The sequence below is a fragment of the Anarhichas minor genome, unplaced genomic scaffold (genome assembly GCF_050575085.1).
Source record: "Anarhichas minor isolate MPS153535 unplaced genomic scaffold, ASM5057508v1 ptg000044l, whole genome shotgun sequence".
Taxonomy (NCBI): Eukaryota; Metazoa; Chordata; class Actinopteri; order Perciformes; family Anarhichadidae; genus Anarhichas; species Anarhichas minor.
Window position 1 is genome coordinate 800,001 of NW_027466490.1, and position 16,435 is coordinate 816,435.

The 16,435-nt window shown below is 42.9% G+C and overlaps 2 protein-coding genes across 3 annotated transcripts in view; both read left to right on the plus strand.

Annotated features, from left to right (window-relative positions):
- Positions 1–1,426: 1,426 nt before the first annotated feature.
- On the plus strand, positions 1,427–5,612 carry cradd (CARD and death domain containing adaptor protein). 2 transcript variants are annotated; one of them, XM_076111260.1, is made up of 2 exons: positions 1,427–1,849; positions 4,252–5,612. In XM_076111260.1, exons 1-2 carry the CDS (start codon positions 1,546–1,548, stop codon positions 4,542–4,544), a joined length of 597 nt encoding a protein of 198 aa, XP_075967375.1. In that variant the 5' UTR covers positions 1,427–1,545; the 3' UTR covers positions 4,545–5,612. The 2 variants fall into 2 exon arrangements, 1 of the variants encoding a protein (XP_075967375.1); XR_012959305.1 differs by lacking the exon at positions 1,427–1,849 and adding an exon at positions 2,906–3,651 and having other exon boundaries at positions 4,252–4,389.
- Positions 5,613–12,000: 6,388 nt separating this feature from the next.
- The window catches only part of ptpro (protein tyrosine phosphatase receptor type O), a 45,617-nt gene continuing 41,182 nt past the window's right edge, over positions 12,001–16,435 (plus strand). The window contains exon 1 of the mRNA XM_076111255.1: positions 12,001–12,364. Within this exon, the coding sequence (XP_075967370.1) occupies positions 12,317–12,364 (48 nt within the window). The 5' untranslated portion in view covers positions 12,001–12,316. The remainder of the gene's footprint in view (positions 12,365–16,435) is intronic.

Sequence of the window (16,435 nt, forward strand, 5' to 3'; positions counted from 1 at the left end):
TGTCTCATAATGTCCCTCTATCTGTCTTCACTTTAAAATGAGGGATAATCATTGAAGGGCGTAAATAAGATAAGATAAGATAAGATAATCCTTTATTGGTCCTGCAGTGGGGACATTTACAGGATCACAGCAGCAAAGTGGACAGTGCAACAAGATACATGGTAAAAAAGAAACAAAAGCAGCAAGTATTATAAATAAGTATTAAACAGTAAAGAATATTAACTAGTAAAAAAGTACAAAAATCCACAAAAACTAAATATAACTCAAATATATAAATAAATGTTTATTACTGAACATGGAAGCAGATCTTTGTACATATCACAGCTGTGCAGTGATTGATTATGAACAGTATTTATTGATTGTGTCTCACTGTGTTTTTCTCTGTAACGTTGATCAGAAATAAATATTTTTTATGGTGCTTCATCCTGATGAAGAGTCGCTTTATTGATCCACTGATGACGTCGTCTCACTTTTTATTCAGCTGTGTTTAAAAGGTTATTTTAGTTTCACCCTCGTTAACTAATTAGATGACACTGCAGACCTACAGATACCAAAATACCTTCAGATCCAGGATGGGATGAAGAAAAGATCTCCATTCATATATCTTTCATTTTAAGGTTTGATCCTGACTCAGTAAATACAAACACCAGTTCAACTGAAACACATGAGCCCGTTTGAACACCTCGGGTATTCTTGTAGATTCGGCATAAATTTCACTCACCAATAAAAATATATTATATAATAAAATTGGATCAGCTATCTGCCAGCTATCACTGTGGGAGCAGGACTCAGTAAGAAACCTTCATTTTGTTCCTTGTCATTATATTATTGGATGTTTAATGTACGCAGAGTTGAATATTATTCCCTAAAAATGTCATTTAAATTCATCCGTCATTAAATATGTCGTTGTGCTTGTCACAACATGTGACTTTTTCTACTGAAAGGGAAATAGTGAGCCGAACTCCATATCCATCAATTTAAGGAGTACATGAATATTTTCTTGGACTCACTGAGTAGAAAACAAATATTAACTTTAATGGCAACGTTTGGTTCTTCTGGTGAATTCGGCATGTATTTAATAGAACAAGTAGCCTTCATATTAATACAAGTCTTCATTTTGGCATTAGCTTACGCTGTTTGCTAACGTTAGCTCATGAGCACCATTTTGAAACCAGACCTAGTCAGGACAACATGTTGAGCTTTTCTTAAAGAAAAGGAATAGAAGGAGTGATACCTGGTGTATAATATGTGTGCCGAATTGAAGACTGGTCCATAATAATTAACTTGTATTAATTCAATTGGTTGAACAATAACTAAATGCTTGAATTAAATCAGAAGATTTCCAGAAATGGAATAAATCTCACGGGAGACTTGAGTGGTTGGACATTGGTTCCGCTGACGTGTTTCCAGTCGGACGTAACAACATTCAGCGCACAGTCGTTTTCCGGACTAGCACGACTAGTTTCCGTGGTGAATAATAAAGTTAGTTGGTCATGAATTAACTAGTATGATTTAACGAGTGGAACCAGCGGTCAGCGCCTCAGAATGGACCCGGAACACAGAGCTCTGCTGCGGACACACCGGCTGTATCTGTCCGGGCAGCTGCTGGTCACCGACACCATCGTTCCGTTTCTGTTCCAGGAGCACGTGCTCACGGAGGCTCACGTGGAGGACATCGAGGCTCAGCCCTCCGACACGCTCCGGTGTCGGAGGCTGCTCGACCTACTTCCGGTCCGCGGGCCCCGGGCCTTCGGCTGCTTCCTGCGGTCCCTGGAGGACTTCGGCTGGGTCAGAGACAAGCTGCTGCTGGAGCTCCAGGCCAGACCAGGACCAGGACCCAGCGCTGCAGGTGAGAACATGTTCAGGAGAAATGTTTATTAATGTGAACATAAGAAGAAGAAAATAAAACATCTGTCACTCTTAAAACAATAACAAAAAATAATTATCAGAACTGTGCAGTTTAAGAAAATAAAAGTTCATAATGTGTCATTTTATAAATCATCACCTTTAAAAAGAAATTACATTTTAAATTTAATAAAATAAAATAACGTCTGAATTTTGACACAGTTAAAATATGTAAAAAACCTTTAGATTAATTTAAAAGTGAAAACATCTTTAAAATAAGTTACACATTTAATAATATTATTATTCATATTAATATGAATAATAATTCTGAGATTATAATTTAAAACACATTTAAGAATATTATTTATAATTCTGTAAAAACTCTTAAAAGTTCTGAAAATACATTTAGAAAAACTAAATACGATTTTGAGATAAAGGAGGAAGAGGAGTTCCTCCTCTTCCTCTTCCTGCTCTCCAGGAATCTTCTTCTGCGTCTCTGGGTATATCCCAAGTCTCTTAATTCTCATTTCCTCGCTCCTCGATCCTCGCTTGAACCAGAAGTTGTTCTGCGCCGCCATATTGACGGCCGTCCCAAAGCTCTAATGTAGCTCAGAGGAGCGAGGATGGAGGAGGGAGGAGGGATCTCCGAGGAGCCATGAGGAGGACCCACGAGAACAGACTTCCAGGAAGTGTTTTAACGGCCGACACGCCCCCTCATTGTTCATCAGTCATGTGATTGGACGCTGCAGCCGATCGGACTGATGAGATTTTTTTCAACATGTAAACAGTGAAGACGGATCACAGATTAAACTCAAGCTTTATATTTGATTCGTTTTCTAATTCAACATCTGGTTTAAATAAATGTTCATTGTAGACTGAACAACAAAAGGACCACAAACAACTTCCTACATTTATTAGAAAGATTTGTGTTTTCATGATCTGAACTTTTATTATGGAAACAATTAAAGTCAGAGGGAACTGGAGAGACGAAACATTTATTTATATATATATATATATATATATATATATATATATATATATATAGAGAGAGAGAGAGAGAGAGCTGGAGAGACTAAACACTTTTTACATCATGTATCATTTCATTCAGTCACGTGAGGCTGTTCATTCCTGATTGTCGGGTTTGATGAGTTTTATAATTTAAGAGAAACAATAATCATATTCTGGGTTATTTAATAATGACGTCACAATCTGAATTTCAAAACGTACAGATGCAAATAATTCATCAATAAGACGATCGCATTCCGCCGGTAGAAATGGATCCTGTGCTTATGAACAGAACACAGGACACAGTTTGTTAACAGACTACAGAGAGAAACACCTCTACAGTGGTGATTACTGTGTGTCTTTATTAGTTATTAGTATTATTAGTTACTGTTATTAAGTACAGTGATCATGTGAACACACACTAACTTATCAAAAGTCTCTCCAGCTGTTAAAGCCGACTGACAGCTGATCCAGCTGTGATCAGCTGATCCTCCGTCATCAGAAACAGACGTCGCTTCACGTGACGCAACTGAGGAAAGGACGTTTCATGTCTCCTAAAACATATCTCCTCGTTCCTCTCTCCTCGCATGGTTTCCTCCATGCATCCCTGGTGGGAGGGACTAAGACGCAAGGAAAGGACCCAAGTGAGGGAAACGGGGATGACATTAAGAGACTTGGGATGTACCCTCTGTGTTGAAGCTGAAGAATGTTTCTGATCACATTCTTCCTCCTGAAGGTAAACTGGTCTAAAGAGGACCAGAACCAAGACCAGAACCAGAGGAGGTCCTGTGTCTTTATATGGTGAACAGATGAACAGCTAAATAAAAATCTGATTTATTTTACGAGAGAACATTAAAACATGGAGGTTTGGGTTAGTGGTGTACTGTCTCTTTAAGAGCCTAAAACCCTTCTTCTGGTTCTTCTAGTTCTTCTGGTTCTGATATAAAACCAGGATCTGAAAAAAAATCCTAAAAACTGAGTAAGAAGTCATTTAGTGACCGAAACATTAAGTTCAGAGGACAAGGCGTCTGTTCTGGTCCTGAACTGGTTCTGTGTTGGTCCTGATCTGGTTCTGAACTGGTTCTGTGTTGGTCCTGAACTGGTTCTGTGTTGGTTCTGAACTGGTTCTGAACTGGTTCAGGTGACTTCCTGTGTCACAGTGACCTGAAAGAAAAACACAGAAGAGCTGAGAGTATTTTTTTCCTTGTCGTCCAATCAGAGAAGAGCAGACAGCTCCACCCCCCCACTGACCGTCAGCCTTAAAGAGACAGTACACATAAAGTTTATGCGTACTGTCAGAGAATTATTATTCATAATAATATGAATAATAATTATATGAATAATATTTCTGAGAGTATCTTCAGACCTGAAACCACTAAATGTCCCTCTTGGTCTCTGCAGACGTCCAGCTCCCCGACCCGGTTCTGCAGGAGGTTCCTTCGGACCGGGTCTTGTCCCGGCTGGCGTCCCGGCTCGGGTCTGAGTGGGAGTCGGTCCTGATGGATCTGGGTCTGTCTGCGGAGGACTTGTTCCGGTGCCAGTCCGACCACCGTCTTAGTACTCATGGAGCGGTTCTGGCCGGTCTGGTTCAGTGGAGACGAAGTGGAGGGAAGACCTCCACGGTCCAGAGACTCATGAGGAGTCTGGAGGAGAACGGGGTCCATCCGTCGGTCCTGCAGGACGTCCTGCTGTGACCAGTCTACTTCTATTTTATTACCTTCTATTATACAAGGTTTATTTTATAACATTCTTATTTTATTACATATATATATTGTATATACAGTATGTGTGTGTGTGTGTGTATATATATATATATATATATATATATATATATATATACTGTATATATGAATATACTGTATATGAATATTTGTATATATGAATATATGATATAAACCCACTTGTAGACATCACTACTGTCACTTTAAAGAACAAAGTCATCCAACACACACACACACTAACAAACACACACACACTAACACACACACACAGGGTTTGTTGTCAAATCTGAGAGCCAATCAGCTCTCTGATCTGGTGACAGCCAGGCATTTCCCATCATGCATTGGGTCACCTGGCTCTAAAAACTGCATCCGCCTCGATCTCTTCACTTGACGACTTGATCACTTGTTGACTTGATCACTTGGTGACTTGATCACTTGACGACTTCTCGACTTGGTGACTTGATCACTTGGTGACTTGATGACTTGATCACTTGTTGACTTGGTGACTTGATCACTTGGTGACTTGATGACTTGATCACTTGGTGACTTGATGACTTCTCGACTTGATGACTTGACGACTTGATGACTTCTGGACTTGGTGACTTGATCACTTGGTGACTTGATGACTTGATCACTTGTTGACTTGGTGACTTGATCACTTGGTGACTTGATGACTTCTCGACTTGATCACTTGGTGACTTGGTGACTTGATCACTTGGTGACTTGTTGACTTGGTGACTTGTTGACTTGGTGACTTGATGACTTGTTGACTTGGTGACTTGATCACTTGGTGACTTGATCACTTGATGACTTCTCGACTTGGTGACTTCTCGACTTGGTGACTTGATGACTTGATCACTTGGTGACTTGATTAATTCCCCACCAGCTCCTGTGATCATCTTTCTGTAGGTGTTTAGGTTTTAAGGTGGACTGACGAGATTCTGTTTTTGTCTGAATATTTAAATTGAAGAAACTTTACTTCTTGAAATGTTTGTTGAAGTTCAAACTGACATCAAGTTAATAAAGTTTTATTCAAAGACATGGTGTAGTTCAACGCTTCACTTTTCAACCCTTTAACTTGTATGGAGTTCGGGTCTGTGGGACACATCTTCATTTTTTAGCAAAAGAAAAATGATACGATTACTTATTTGTTTTTACTCAGACTCAGTGGCCTTGGCTCATTTTCTGTGAAGAACATATATCACAACACGTTTTCAATGACCACACACTGTACCCCCCCTACACATTTACACTGGACCCGGGCTAATAACAGTGGAAGTGTAGGTCCTGTGTACCTTCACTCTGTCCTTCTGTCTGGTCTGTGTGGAGCTAAATCCAGGTAACAAGTTTGATTCATTTGAAAAAAACATTTGAACCTCAAAGTTGAAAAATACAGCAATGTATTCAAAATAAAAATAATTCAATGAAAAGTTATTTTGGGTTGAATATAATTTTGATTCAGTTCTGGAATTGAATACATTTTTTTTTTAAATTTTTCACTTTCATGTATATTTTGATATTTGAGTTCTTACATTTTTCAGTTTCAAATCTTTTTTATTTTCACCCTGATCTAGCGTGGGGGGCGTGGCATCAACTGAGAGGGGCGTGTCATCACGAGTGACAGCATAACAAAGAAGGCTGAGGACCGTCCTCAACCACGTTGCCTTCAGGTAACGTGGGCACCACAAGAATTATGATTCAACACTTTCTATACACCATATTCACGTGAATGCAAGTTTAAAAAATGACGCTAGTGACACAGTTGTGTTTAGCGAGCTGTTTTAGCCTCTGGCACGAATCACAGTAAAAGTGCAATAAACTATGACACATTGGGCCGTTCAGCTACCACACTTTAATATCTGACGTTTCTTCCACACACCACTGTGAACGCAGCGTAGTCTCCTCGATGGCGTCCGCGAGAAAGAGCTCAAGATGTGTCAGCGGCAGCTAGTTAAGGCACTTCCTTTTAAAAGCTCAGTTTAGCCTTTATTTGTCCTTATCTGACAATATGTGACAAAGCATTAAGGTCCTTAAGGTATGACTGTTGGTAGTTGTAATTTGTTTAGTAAAAAGATGCTGAGTTGTAATAGTATGGCTCCTCGTAAACAACCACAAAGAGACTTGAACATCTTTCATCTGCTCAGATGTGATTATTGATTTTAAATGTGTCTCATTAAAGTATCTGTTCTCAGATCTGTTACTGAACATCAGTTTAATAATCAAACAGAACAGTTTACCAATAATAATAAAAGAATCTAGACCACATAAGACCAGGTCTGAATGAAAATCCACCATGTTTAGACTTAATAAACCTTGTCTGGATCAACACAGAGACTCCTGAGTCTGTTTAAAACCTGTATTTATGTGTTTAAAACCTGTGATTCAGTTTACAAAAACAGAAAAAAGGCGGTTTGATCATCTTTTCTAAATGTAACTGAAGCCTGTGAAGCTGCTGTTGCTCCGTCTGTCCACAAGATGGCGATGTTGTCCAACACATGAAGCTGAAGCAGCTGATGAAGAAGAGAGTTCACACAGCTGACATGAGTCACTTTAGTTTGGGACAGAAGGATGCCTCGCTAAAGGGCCCAGTTTGGGACAGAAGGATGCCTCGCTAAGGGGCCCAGTTTAGGACAGAAGGATGCCTCGCTAAGGCCCAGTTTAGGACAGAAGGATGCCTCGCTAAGGGGCCTTTTGGATGGCGAGAGGGCGCGCTTTAGTGTAAATAACTGCATGTAAATGTTGCTAATAGAAAGTAAGTGACTGTATTGATGAGAGTCATATTGTAGACAAAATTGAGAACTCTCAGGCTGATTTGAGACAACAGATGAAAGTTGTTACTGTGTGGTGTAATAACTATGATAGCATCATTAGTATTTCTAGCAGGTATACTGTGGAGATTAGCAGAGCGTCTTTAAGGAATTTAAAATGTATTATTATGAAAATTGTACATTGTGTAAAATAAATAAAGTGACACTGATGAATGAGGGAGATGGCAGTGAGAACGAGGTGTTTTCTAGAACACTGAGACAATAAGAGCAGAAATAAGAAAACTCTTCTGCTTGGAGTGAACTTCTAAAAGGAGGGGCTTAGAGCAGCAGCAGGACGAGCTGGAAATGAATCAAAGACTTTGGTAGTTCACAAAATTCATAAATCTAAAACAAACAAGAGTTTCCACAAGTACTGTGGCAGAGACTCATACGTGGATGGTGGACTGCTTTGACATTTTCACGAGTGCTGGAGCATTTGTGCAGCGATCCTGCAGTAGCAACAGTCCCTCTAGATCCAGCACGAGGACTATCTGAAGGGTTTGGGACAGGAGGAGAGAATCGGGGGACAGCAGACCCACGACAGTCATCCCCGGAGGAGTGAGGTGAGAAACAGGCAAGTTCCAGGTTATTGTTTAAACTACGGAGGACAAAACGGGAAAGATTGTAATTTGACTCAGTGAGAGGAAGGAAGATAAGCCCGGTATTACTGTGGGTAAGATATTAGTACTGATAAGAACCAAAAGCTCAGACCAAGAGCAAGTAACCCAGATCATAGAAAACAGATCAATTATACCAGGCCTCAGGTGCACCCCCAATATAGGCTTCACCTGACCCCTGTCGATACAGCAGTGATGGGACCAGGCATAGGATACACACCTCAAGGACCCTACAGTGCAGGTCCAGCTGTCAACTCACGGCACCGGATGGAGAGAGCTCCCATCCCTACCAATGAGAGATTTCCCCAGTACATCACACCGGAACCAAGGGAGCCAGACTGGGTGATGCCTGAACCAGGACCTTCAAGCCTTGCAGCACCTCCCCAGGGAGAATCCATCGCAGAAGTCCTCATACCACCAGTGACCCCACCACGACCCACCTTCCTGTGCTATCTGCTTCAGGATAATGGATCGGACCAGTAACCCCTTTCACTGAGCACCACTTCTCTACTGGATCCTCAGGATGATGAGTCATCAGTCAGCTCTGGTCTCACCCCCACCACACAGATCAACACCTCAGGAGGATGGCCACCACTGGACACTCCCCCACTGCAACCTCAGTCACTGCAGTCAGCCGAAGCTGAACAGCCACCACCTAAAGAGACCCTGAAATCTGCCTCAGAGATCAACAGAGACCTTGCTGTTCTTGCTGACATTGGGATTGAAAGTGGAGACCCCAAGACCTTGTCCCCCATGACCCGGCAGGAGTTCTCACGCCTCACATTAGACCTAATGCGCAGAGAGGCTGGAGCACTACAATGTCTGAGAAGCAAATACAAGAAACGTCATTCCAGCAGAAAACACATTACATTTACATTACATTACAGTCATTTAGCAGACGCTTTTATCCAAAGCAACTTACAATAAGTGTATTCAACATCGGTATTCAAGAGAAGTACTAGTCACCAGAAGTCATAAGTACATCTCTCCTTTTAAACAAGCATCTAAGAGCATAACCCAGAGCCAAAGTACAGAAACAAACTAATACATATACAACAAGTGCAACAAACTAATACGACTACAATAAGTTCTAAGTGGAAGGCTGAGGGTAGTACTTCTTGAAGAGGTGAGTTTTCAGCCTGATGAAAGATGGGCAGCGACTCTGCTGTCCTGACGTCAGTGGGGAGTTCATTCCACCACTGTGGGGCCAAGACAGGAAACAGCCGTGCGGTCGATCGGCCGCAGGGACCTCTGAGCGACGGGGCAACCGATCGCCCCGAGGCAGCAGAGCGAAGTGGTCGGACGGGGGTGTAGGGCTTGACCATGGCCTGGAGATAGGAAGGAGCTGTTCCTTTCACTGCCCTGTAGGCTAGCACCAGAGTCTTAAACTGGATGCAAGCTCTTACAGGGAGCCAGTGTAGAGAACGGAGAAGGGAAGTTGTGTGGGAGAACTTGGGGTGATTGAACACCAGACGAGCTGCAGCTTTCTGGACAAGCTCCAGAGGTCTGATGGCCGACTCCGGGGCTCCGGCAAGTAGTGAGTTGCAGTAGTCCAGGCGGGAGATGGCAAGAGCCTGGATAAGCACCTGCGCCGTCTCATCAGTGAGGAAGGGGCGAATCCTCCTGATGTTGTAGAGCAGGAATCTGCAGGAGCGTGTAACCGATACAATGTTTGCTGAGAACGACAGTTGGTCATCCAGGGTCACAACCAGGTTCCTCGCAGTCCTAGTTGGCGTCACCACGGTATCATCAATGGTGATGAACAGGTCTCGGTGCGGGCAATCCTTCCCCGGGAGGAACAGTAGCTCGGTTTTGTCAAGGTTGAGCTTGAGGTGGTGTGTCGTCATCCACTTCGAGATGTCAGCCAAGCACGCAGCGATGCGTGCCTCCACTTGAGTGTCACCAGGGGGAAATGACAAGACCTGCTGGGTGTCATCGGCATAACAATGGTAAGAGAAGTCATGCGAGCGAATAACAACCCAGAGATGTTGTGTAGAGCGAGAAGAGAAGGGGGCCCAGGACTGAGCCTTGTGGAACCCCCGTAGTCAGCATGCGTGGTTCCGACACGGCCCCCCTCCATGTCACCTGGTAGGATCGACCTGTCAGGCTGGATGCAAACAGGGAGAGTGCAGAGCCTTAGACGCCCATCCCCTCGAGGGTGGAGAGGAGGATCTGGTGGTTCACCGTGTCAAACGCTGCAGACAGGTCCAGGAGAATCAGGACAGAGGAGAGAGAGTTCGCTCTCTCGGCGTGAAGCGACTCTGTCACCGCAAGGGGGGCTGTCTCAGGCGAGTGACCCACCTTGAACCCGGACTGGTGGGGGTCCAAGAGGCTGTTCTGGTGGAGATAGGAAGACAGTTGAGTTAAGACAGCACGTTCAAGTGTTTTGGATAGAAAGGGTAGAAGAGAAACCAGTCTGAAGTTCTTGACATCAGAGGGGTCAAGTGATGGTTTCTTCAGAAGGGGGGGGGGGTGACTCTGGCAGTCTTGAAAGCTGTGGGAAAGCATCCTGAAACAAGAGATGTGTTGATGAGGTGGGTGAGGAAAGGAAGGAGTTCAGTCGCAATAGACTGAAGAAGAGGGGAGGGGATCGGGTCAAGGGAGCACGTGGTGGGGCGGTTAGATGTAACAAGTTGAGGACCTCGTTAGGGGAGAGGGGAGCAAGATAGGGTAAGATGGGGCACGGAGAGGGGAGGGAGAGCTGAGGGGGAAGAGCTGGAGAGGGTAGAGAGGGAGAGGGTGGACAAGGACACTGAGAGAGGGAGGGAGAGGGTGGACAGGGACAGGGGGGCTGAGAGAAGGAGGATCTGATATCGTTTACCTTCTTGTCAAAGAAGTTGGCGAAATCATCAGGGAGGAAGTAAGAGGAGGGGGAGGGGGTTGGAGGAGTGAAGAGAAAGTTTCAAAGAGTTTTTTAGGATTGGAAGCAGAGGTTAGGATTTTAGAGCAGAAGAAAGCAGCTTTAGCAGTAGAGAGGAGGAAAAAGTGGAAAGAAGAGCTTGGAAGTTAAGAAGGTCCTCCGTGAGTTTGCCTTTTCTCCATTCAGCCTCCGTCTATCAGTACGCAATGAGTCCGACAGCCACGGGGCAGGTGGAGTTGGCGGTGCAGGCCTGGAGGTGAAGGGACAGAGGTTGTCCAAGAAGAAGAAAGGGTGGAGAGGAGAAGACCACCTCAGTATACAAGCTCCACTGAACCAATACAAAGTACAACTGGCTGAGGTGACCAGCACCATGAAGAGCTCCGCCCACCAACTGGAAGTCAAAGGCAGCACCTTGCAGCCTGTCGTCCACTGAGAGACATCGCACTTATTAAACCAGAATCCCTGAACAGAGACTCAGAATACGAGCCTCTGTCAGGATGTCACCTTTTAACTGTGATGAACAGAAATATATACACAACACACTGAAGCAGAGGGATGAAGCAGAAAAGCAGAATAGGTCTATAATACTATAAAATAATACTTTGAAATGCTCCATTGTGCATAATGAGTGCTTTTACTGTAACAGAGTACTTCTACACTGTCTTATTACTTTAAAAAGTACTACTCAGTGAAGGAGAAACAAAGTGACACATGTATGGATCAGCAGCTACACACAGGAAGATGCTGCATGTGCTCACAGAGATGCTGATCTGTTGATCGACAGTCAGATGGACCAGTCGCTTTAAACCATGGGCGGGACTGAAAGTGTTGATGCAGCTAAAAACAACACAAACAGATTCACAGCTTCAGATCCATTTCAAAATAAAAAGCAGAGATTGAAAAATGAAGCTCCAGAGAAAACAATATGAGTTGATGTGAATAAAGAAAGCAGCAGAGCTGAACACATCCTGCAGCTTCATGAAGGACTCATTCAAGTGAAGCAGAAACATGAAGCAGTGAAGTGAGTGAGACTCAGTCAGTTCCAGTGATAGAAAGATGAGGAAGAGGGGAAAGGAGGATAACGAGGAGGAGGAGGGGAGAGAGGGAGGACCCGGTGTGAGGAGCGCAGGGCGGGGCCACGCAGCAGCAACTTCATCATCACCGACCTCTTGCTCGTCTTCAGGCCGCGGCGTGGACGCCGGAGCCCGGCCTGTTTCCCTCTGAATCTTCAGCGGCTCCGGTTCGAGCGGAGAGACCGAAGAGGAAGATGATGATGATGATGATGATGATGATAACGGAGAAGAAGAAGAAGATGATGAAGAGCAGCTAAGAGCAGCGGAGCGGAATCGAACCTCTGAGCATCGCGCTCCGATGCAGCAGCAGAGTCGCCATTGTTTGGATGCGCAGCAGACTGAGAGGAAGAGCCCGGATTAGAGCCTCTCTCTCGGCCCATCACGCACCATGCTCCCCCCACTGCTGCTCGCGCTCTGGATGCTCGGCCTCCCCCAGGTAAGGACGCCTGTTTTCGGATACATGTGGAGGGTTTACGGCCGCTGGAGGCGGAGCGGCGAAACGAGCGGCTTTGTGTTGTGGGGACGCATCGGATCGGATGGATCCGGGTTAACGGACGACTTCTGTGAGGGGGGGGTCGGTGCTGGATGAGGTGTGTGTGTGTCGGTGCTGGATGAAGTGTGTGTGTGTGTGTGTGTCGATGCTGGATGAAGTGTGTGTGTGTCGGTGCTGGATGAGGAGATGCGTTGTGGCACCGCGGGTCCGTTTGTGAGGCGGAGAAAGTGGGTCACTCGGCTGCAGCCTCACGGAGTCTGTCAGCATCACTGAGGATCACACACACACACACATACAGACACACACACACAGACACACACACACATACAGACACACAGAGACACAGACACACACACACACATAGAGAGACACAGACACACACACATACAGAGACACAGACACACATACAGACACACAGACACACACACACAGACACACAGAGACACACATACAGAGACACAGACACACACACATACAGACACACACACAGACACACAGAGACACACACACACACACACATAGACAAACAGACACAGAGACACACACACACACACACAGACACACACTCGTCTGTCTGAAGAACAACATGGTTCCACATCCACAGCATACAGACAGTATCACAGTACAATGAATTGACAATATTATAAAATGTAATCTGACATCTGTTTTTAAATGAAGGAATCAAAGTGTTGAGGAAAACCCAGAAATATTCACTTTATTGACATCTTCTGGTATTATTATTAAAATCTTTAACATTAGCCAGCTCTCCTCCTGCAGACGTCACCATGTTATCAGAAACAAAACTACAGGTGTGTAGTTCTGGTCTGCACATGCTCAGTAGAGATCAGGTAGAGAGAGACTCATGTTGTTGTTGTTGTTGCTGTGTAGCATCAAACATGTGATCAATGATAACGTGCTCGTCACTAACAGATGTTCTTTAGTTCAGAAGACGTTCTAACTAAACTTTGTTAAAGAGACAGAGGTCCTCTGAGAGAAGAAAAAATCAGCTGGAAGCTTAGCGTCATAATAAGAGCTTTCAAAGGTCGATAGTAGAAGAAGTGGTTTTATTTTCTAGAGTTGTGTCCTGTGAAGCCAGAAGTTTATTTTGAAAAGTCTGTATTCATGTAACAAGCTGAAATTGATATGTGTTGCTGGAGTTTAGGAGGAAAACATGAAAAATTTGGAGAAACTTTTCTAATGAAATCATCTGAACAGTTGTTTGAGGAGGCGTTGATTTGTTACCTCATGTATACATTTATAAGAGCATTGAGTTAATAACATAATAATATGTTAATGACAGGAGACACTTCATGATCTACACAGTTTGAAAAAATATCTTCATTTATCTGCATGAAGAGAATGAGGTTTGAAGTATCAGCATGTTGGATATAATCCAGGATGGTCATATGGTCATCAGATAAACAACCAATCAAATCGGACTTCAGTTACTCAAAACAGCTACTAGTGAAATTAAATTTAGACTTGGTGATAAACCAACGTAAAGAAGAACATTTAAACTATCCTCAGGATAACATTAGCAGACAGGAAGCAGCTTACAACTTAGTTAGGCTGAGACAACTAAACTACTCATTTAGGCTGAGACAACTAAACTACTTAGTTAGGTTGAGACAACTAAACTACTAATTTAGGCTGAGACAACTAAACTACTTAGTTAGGTTGAGACAACTAAACTACTTAGTTAGGCTGAGACAACTAAACTACTAATTTAGGCTGAGACAACTAAACTACTTAGTTAGGTTGAGACAACTAAACTACTTATTTAGGTTCAGACAACAAAACTACTAAATTAGGTTCAGACAACTGAACTACTTAAGTTGTCACTAACTTAGTTAGTGACATGGTAGGTTTTTCTTATCCTCAGATTATTTTTGTTGAACCTCATGGATTGTATTCTCTCATTATTGGTGCACTTTAACATATGAGGATTAACCCTGACAGTAATAATCTAAACGGCTATTTAAACTGCCTGTTGTTGGGTTATCAACTACGTTACACAGCAGTTTTTGTTTTAAACTCTCCGTAAAGCTTTAATTCAAATAGACGTTGTACTTTATTATATTCTATTATGCATCTGATTTACTCCCAGCAGTGGTTAAGAGGTTTACAGCAGGATTTGGAAGATTACTGCCTTCACATTTCACACCCTTTAATAGCTGTTGTTTAGAAAAACAACCTCAAAATGATTTGTTTGTTTAGCGCACCCAAATAGAAATCATTTTCATTATCAATAAAACAATAACTAATTACTACTCAATCATTTAGTCACAATTGACCTATAAGTGTCGGTAACAGAAAAGAAATAAAGAAACTGAGTCTTTGTCAAACAAACACCTGTTGAGCTCCAAGAGACTTCATTGAGAAAAGTGAATATCTTCCTTTAGTGTTGCACTTTGTGAAAATTAATTATTTCATTTGACAAAAATAACTGAGCAAACTGTGATGTTTGTGATGACAGTAAGTGGACCTTTTTATTGTTTGTATAGAAGCAATGTGACGTTTTCAGCCCTTGTTTTAAAGATGAAGGAGAGAACTGTCAATCATCTGTTGTAGAGACAAAGAAACACAAACACCTCTCGAGTCTCTCCAGACTTCAGTGACAAACGTGAACATTTTGCTCGAGTGCTGCCCCACAAACAGGACTGAGAGACGTTGGCTGATGCCAGCACGGTGACCTCGTTGGGCTCATTCTTTGTCTGCTTTGGCAAAACAGGTTCACAGATCCAAAGTGGACTTGTTTTCTCTTTTAAAAATGAGGTGGAGGGAACGTTAGAGAACAACTGCTATCAGTTTCAGCACCACAAAGAACAGTCTTTACTTCAGAAAGTGTGAAAGTTTCCTCAGTGCTTTGGGGGGAAATGTTCTTCAGCAAATGTGGTAGAAAGCTCTGGCAGAAGCCGGTGACTTGATTTTGGTGATTTATTTGTTGTTTCCAGAAAATGTTATATTAATTTCATCAGACGTGGCAGCCGATGATTGACAGATCTGTTCTTTATTTAGAAAAACCAACATGAAGTCGGTCACACCAAACCTCATGGAGAAAAGTGAACATTTAGCCGTCAGAGTGGAGCTCATTCATAGTCTAATGGACTCTGGAGGTCCCCGTCCTCTCCTGGCTGGATCTGTCAGAGGCCCAAAGCACCACCCCCCCCCCCCCCCCCCCCCCACCTAAAGAAAACGAAAAGCTGGAGGTTTGCATGATAATGTTGGCAGCTGCCTGAGGCCCCCCCCCCCCCCCCCCCACCCACCCATTCATTCACACAGGGTCAAATACTCCATTCATTCACTCATACAGAGGTGTGTGTGTGTGTGTGTGTGTGTGTGTGTGTGTGTGTGTGTGTGTGTGTGTGTGTGTGCGTGTTTCTCATGACGATTTTGTTGGTTTTCACTGTTTGGTTTCTAGTTTAAATGTAAGTTTTAAGATTCTTTATTTGAGTATTTTCTCATTATGCTACTTTATAATTGTACTACATTGCAGAGGGAAATATTCTAATTAATGGTTAGTTACTTTGATTTAACACACAAAACATGCGACTGATTAAATATAATCCATTGTTATTTATTCTCATCTACTATTTGTAGCTGTGAAGAGCTGCTGGCTGTGAGAACAACAAAGTAGACCGATGATTGTTCCTCATGTGAAACCAGAAGTCAACGTTTATTTATTTGTCACGTGACTTGTTCAGTAGGAATTTTAACAAAAAACACCATATTTTTCTAAACCTAACTAAGTAGTTTAGTTGTCTAAACCAAACTAAGTAGTTTAGTTGTCTAAACCTAACTAAGTAGTTTAGTTGTCTCAGCCTAACTGAGTAGTTTAGTTGTCTACACCTAACTAAGTTGTTTAGTTGTCTAAACCTAACTAAGTTGTTTTGTTGTCTAAACCAACTTAAGTCGTGTTGTTGTCTAAACCTAACTGAGTAGTTTAGTTGTCTCAACCAAACTAAGTAGTTTAGTTGTCTCAACCTAAATGAGTAGTTTTGTTGTCTCAACCAA

Excerpts from the sequence above, each read along its gene's own strand:
- cradd (XM_076111260.1), top strand. The coding sequence starts at position 1,546 with ATGGACCCGGAACACAGAGCTCTGCTGCGGACACACCGGCTGTATCTG. Across the intron at positions 1,850-4,251 it reads ACCAGGACCCAGCGCTGCAG|ACGTCCAGCTCCCCGACCCG; the intron begins GTGAGAACATGT and ends TGGTCTCTGCAG.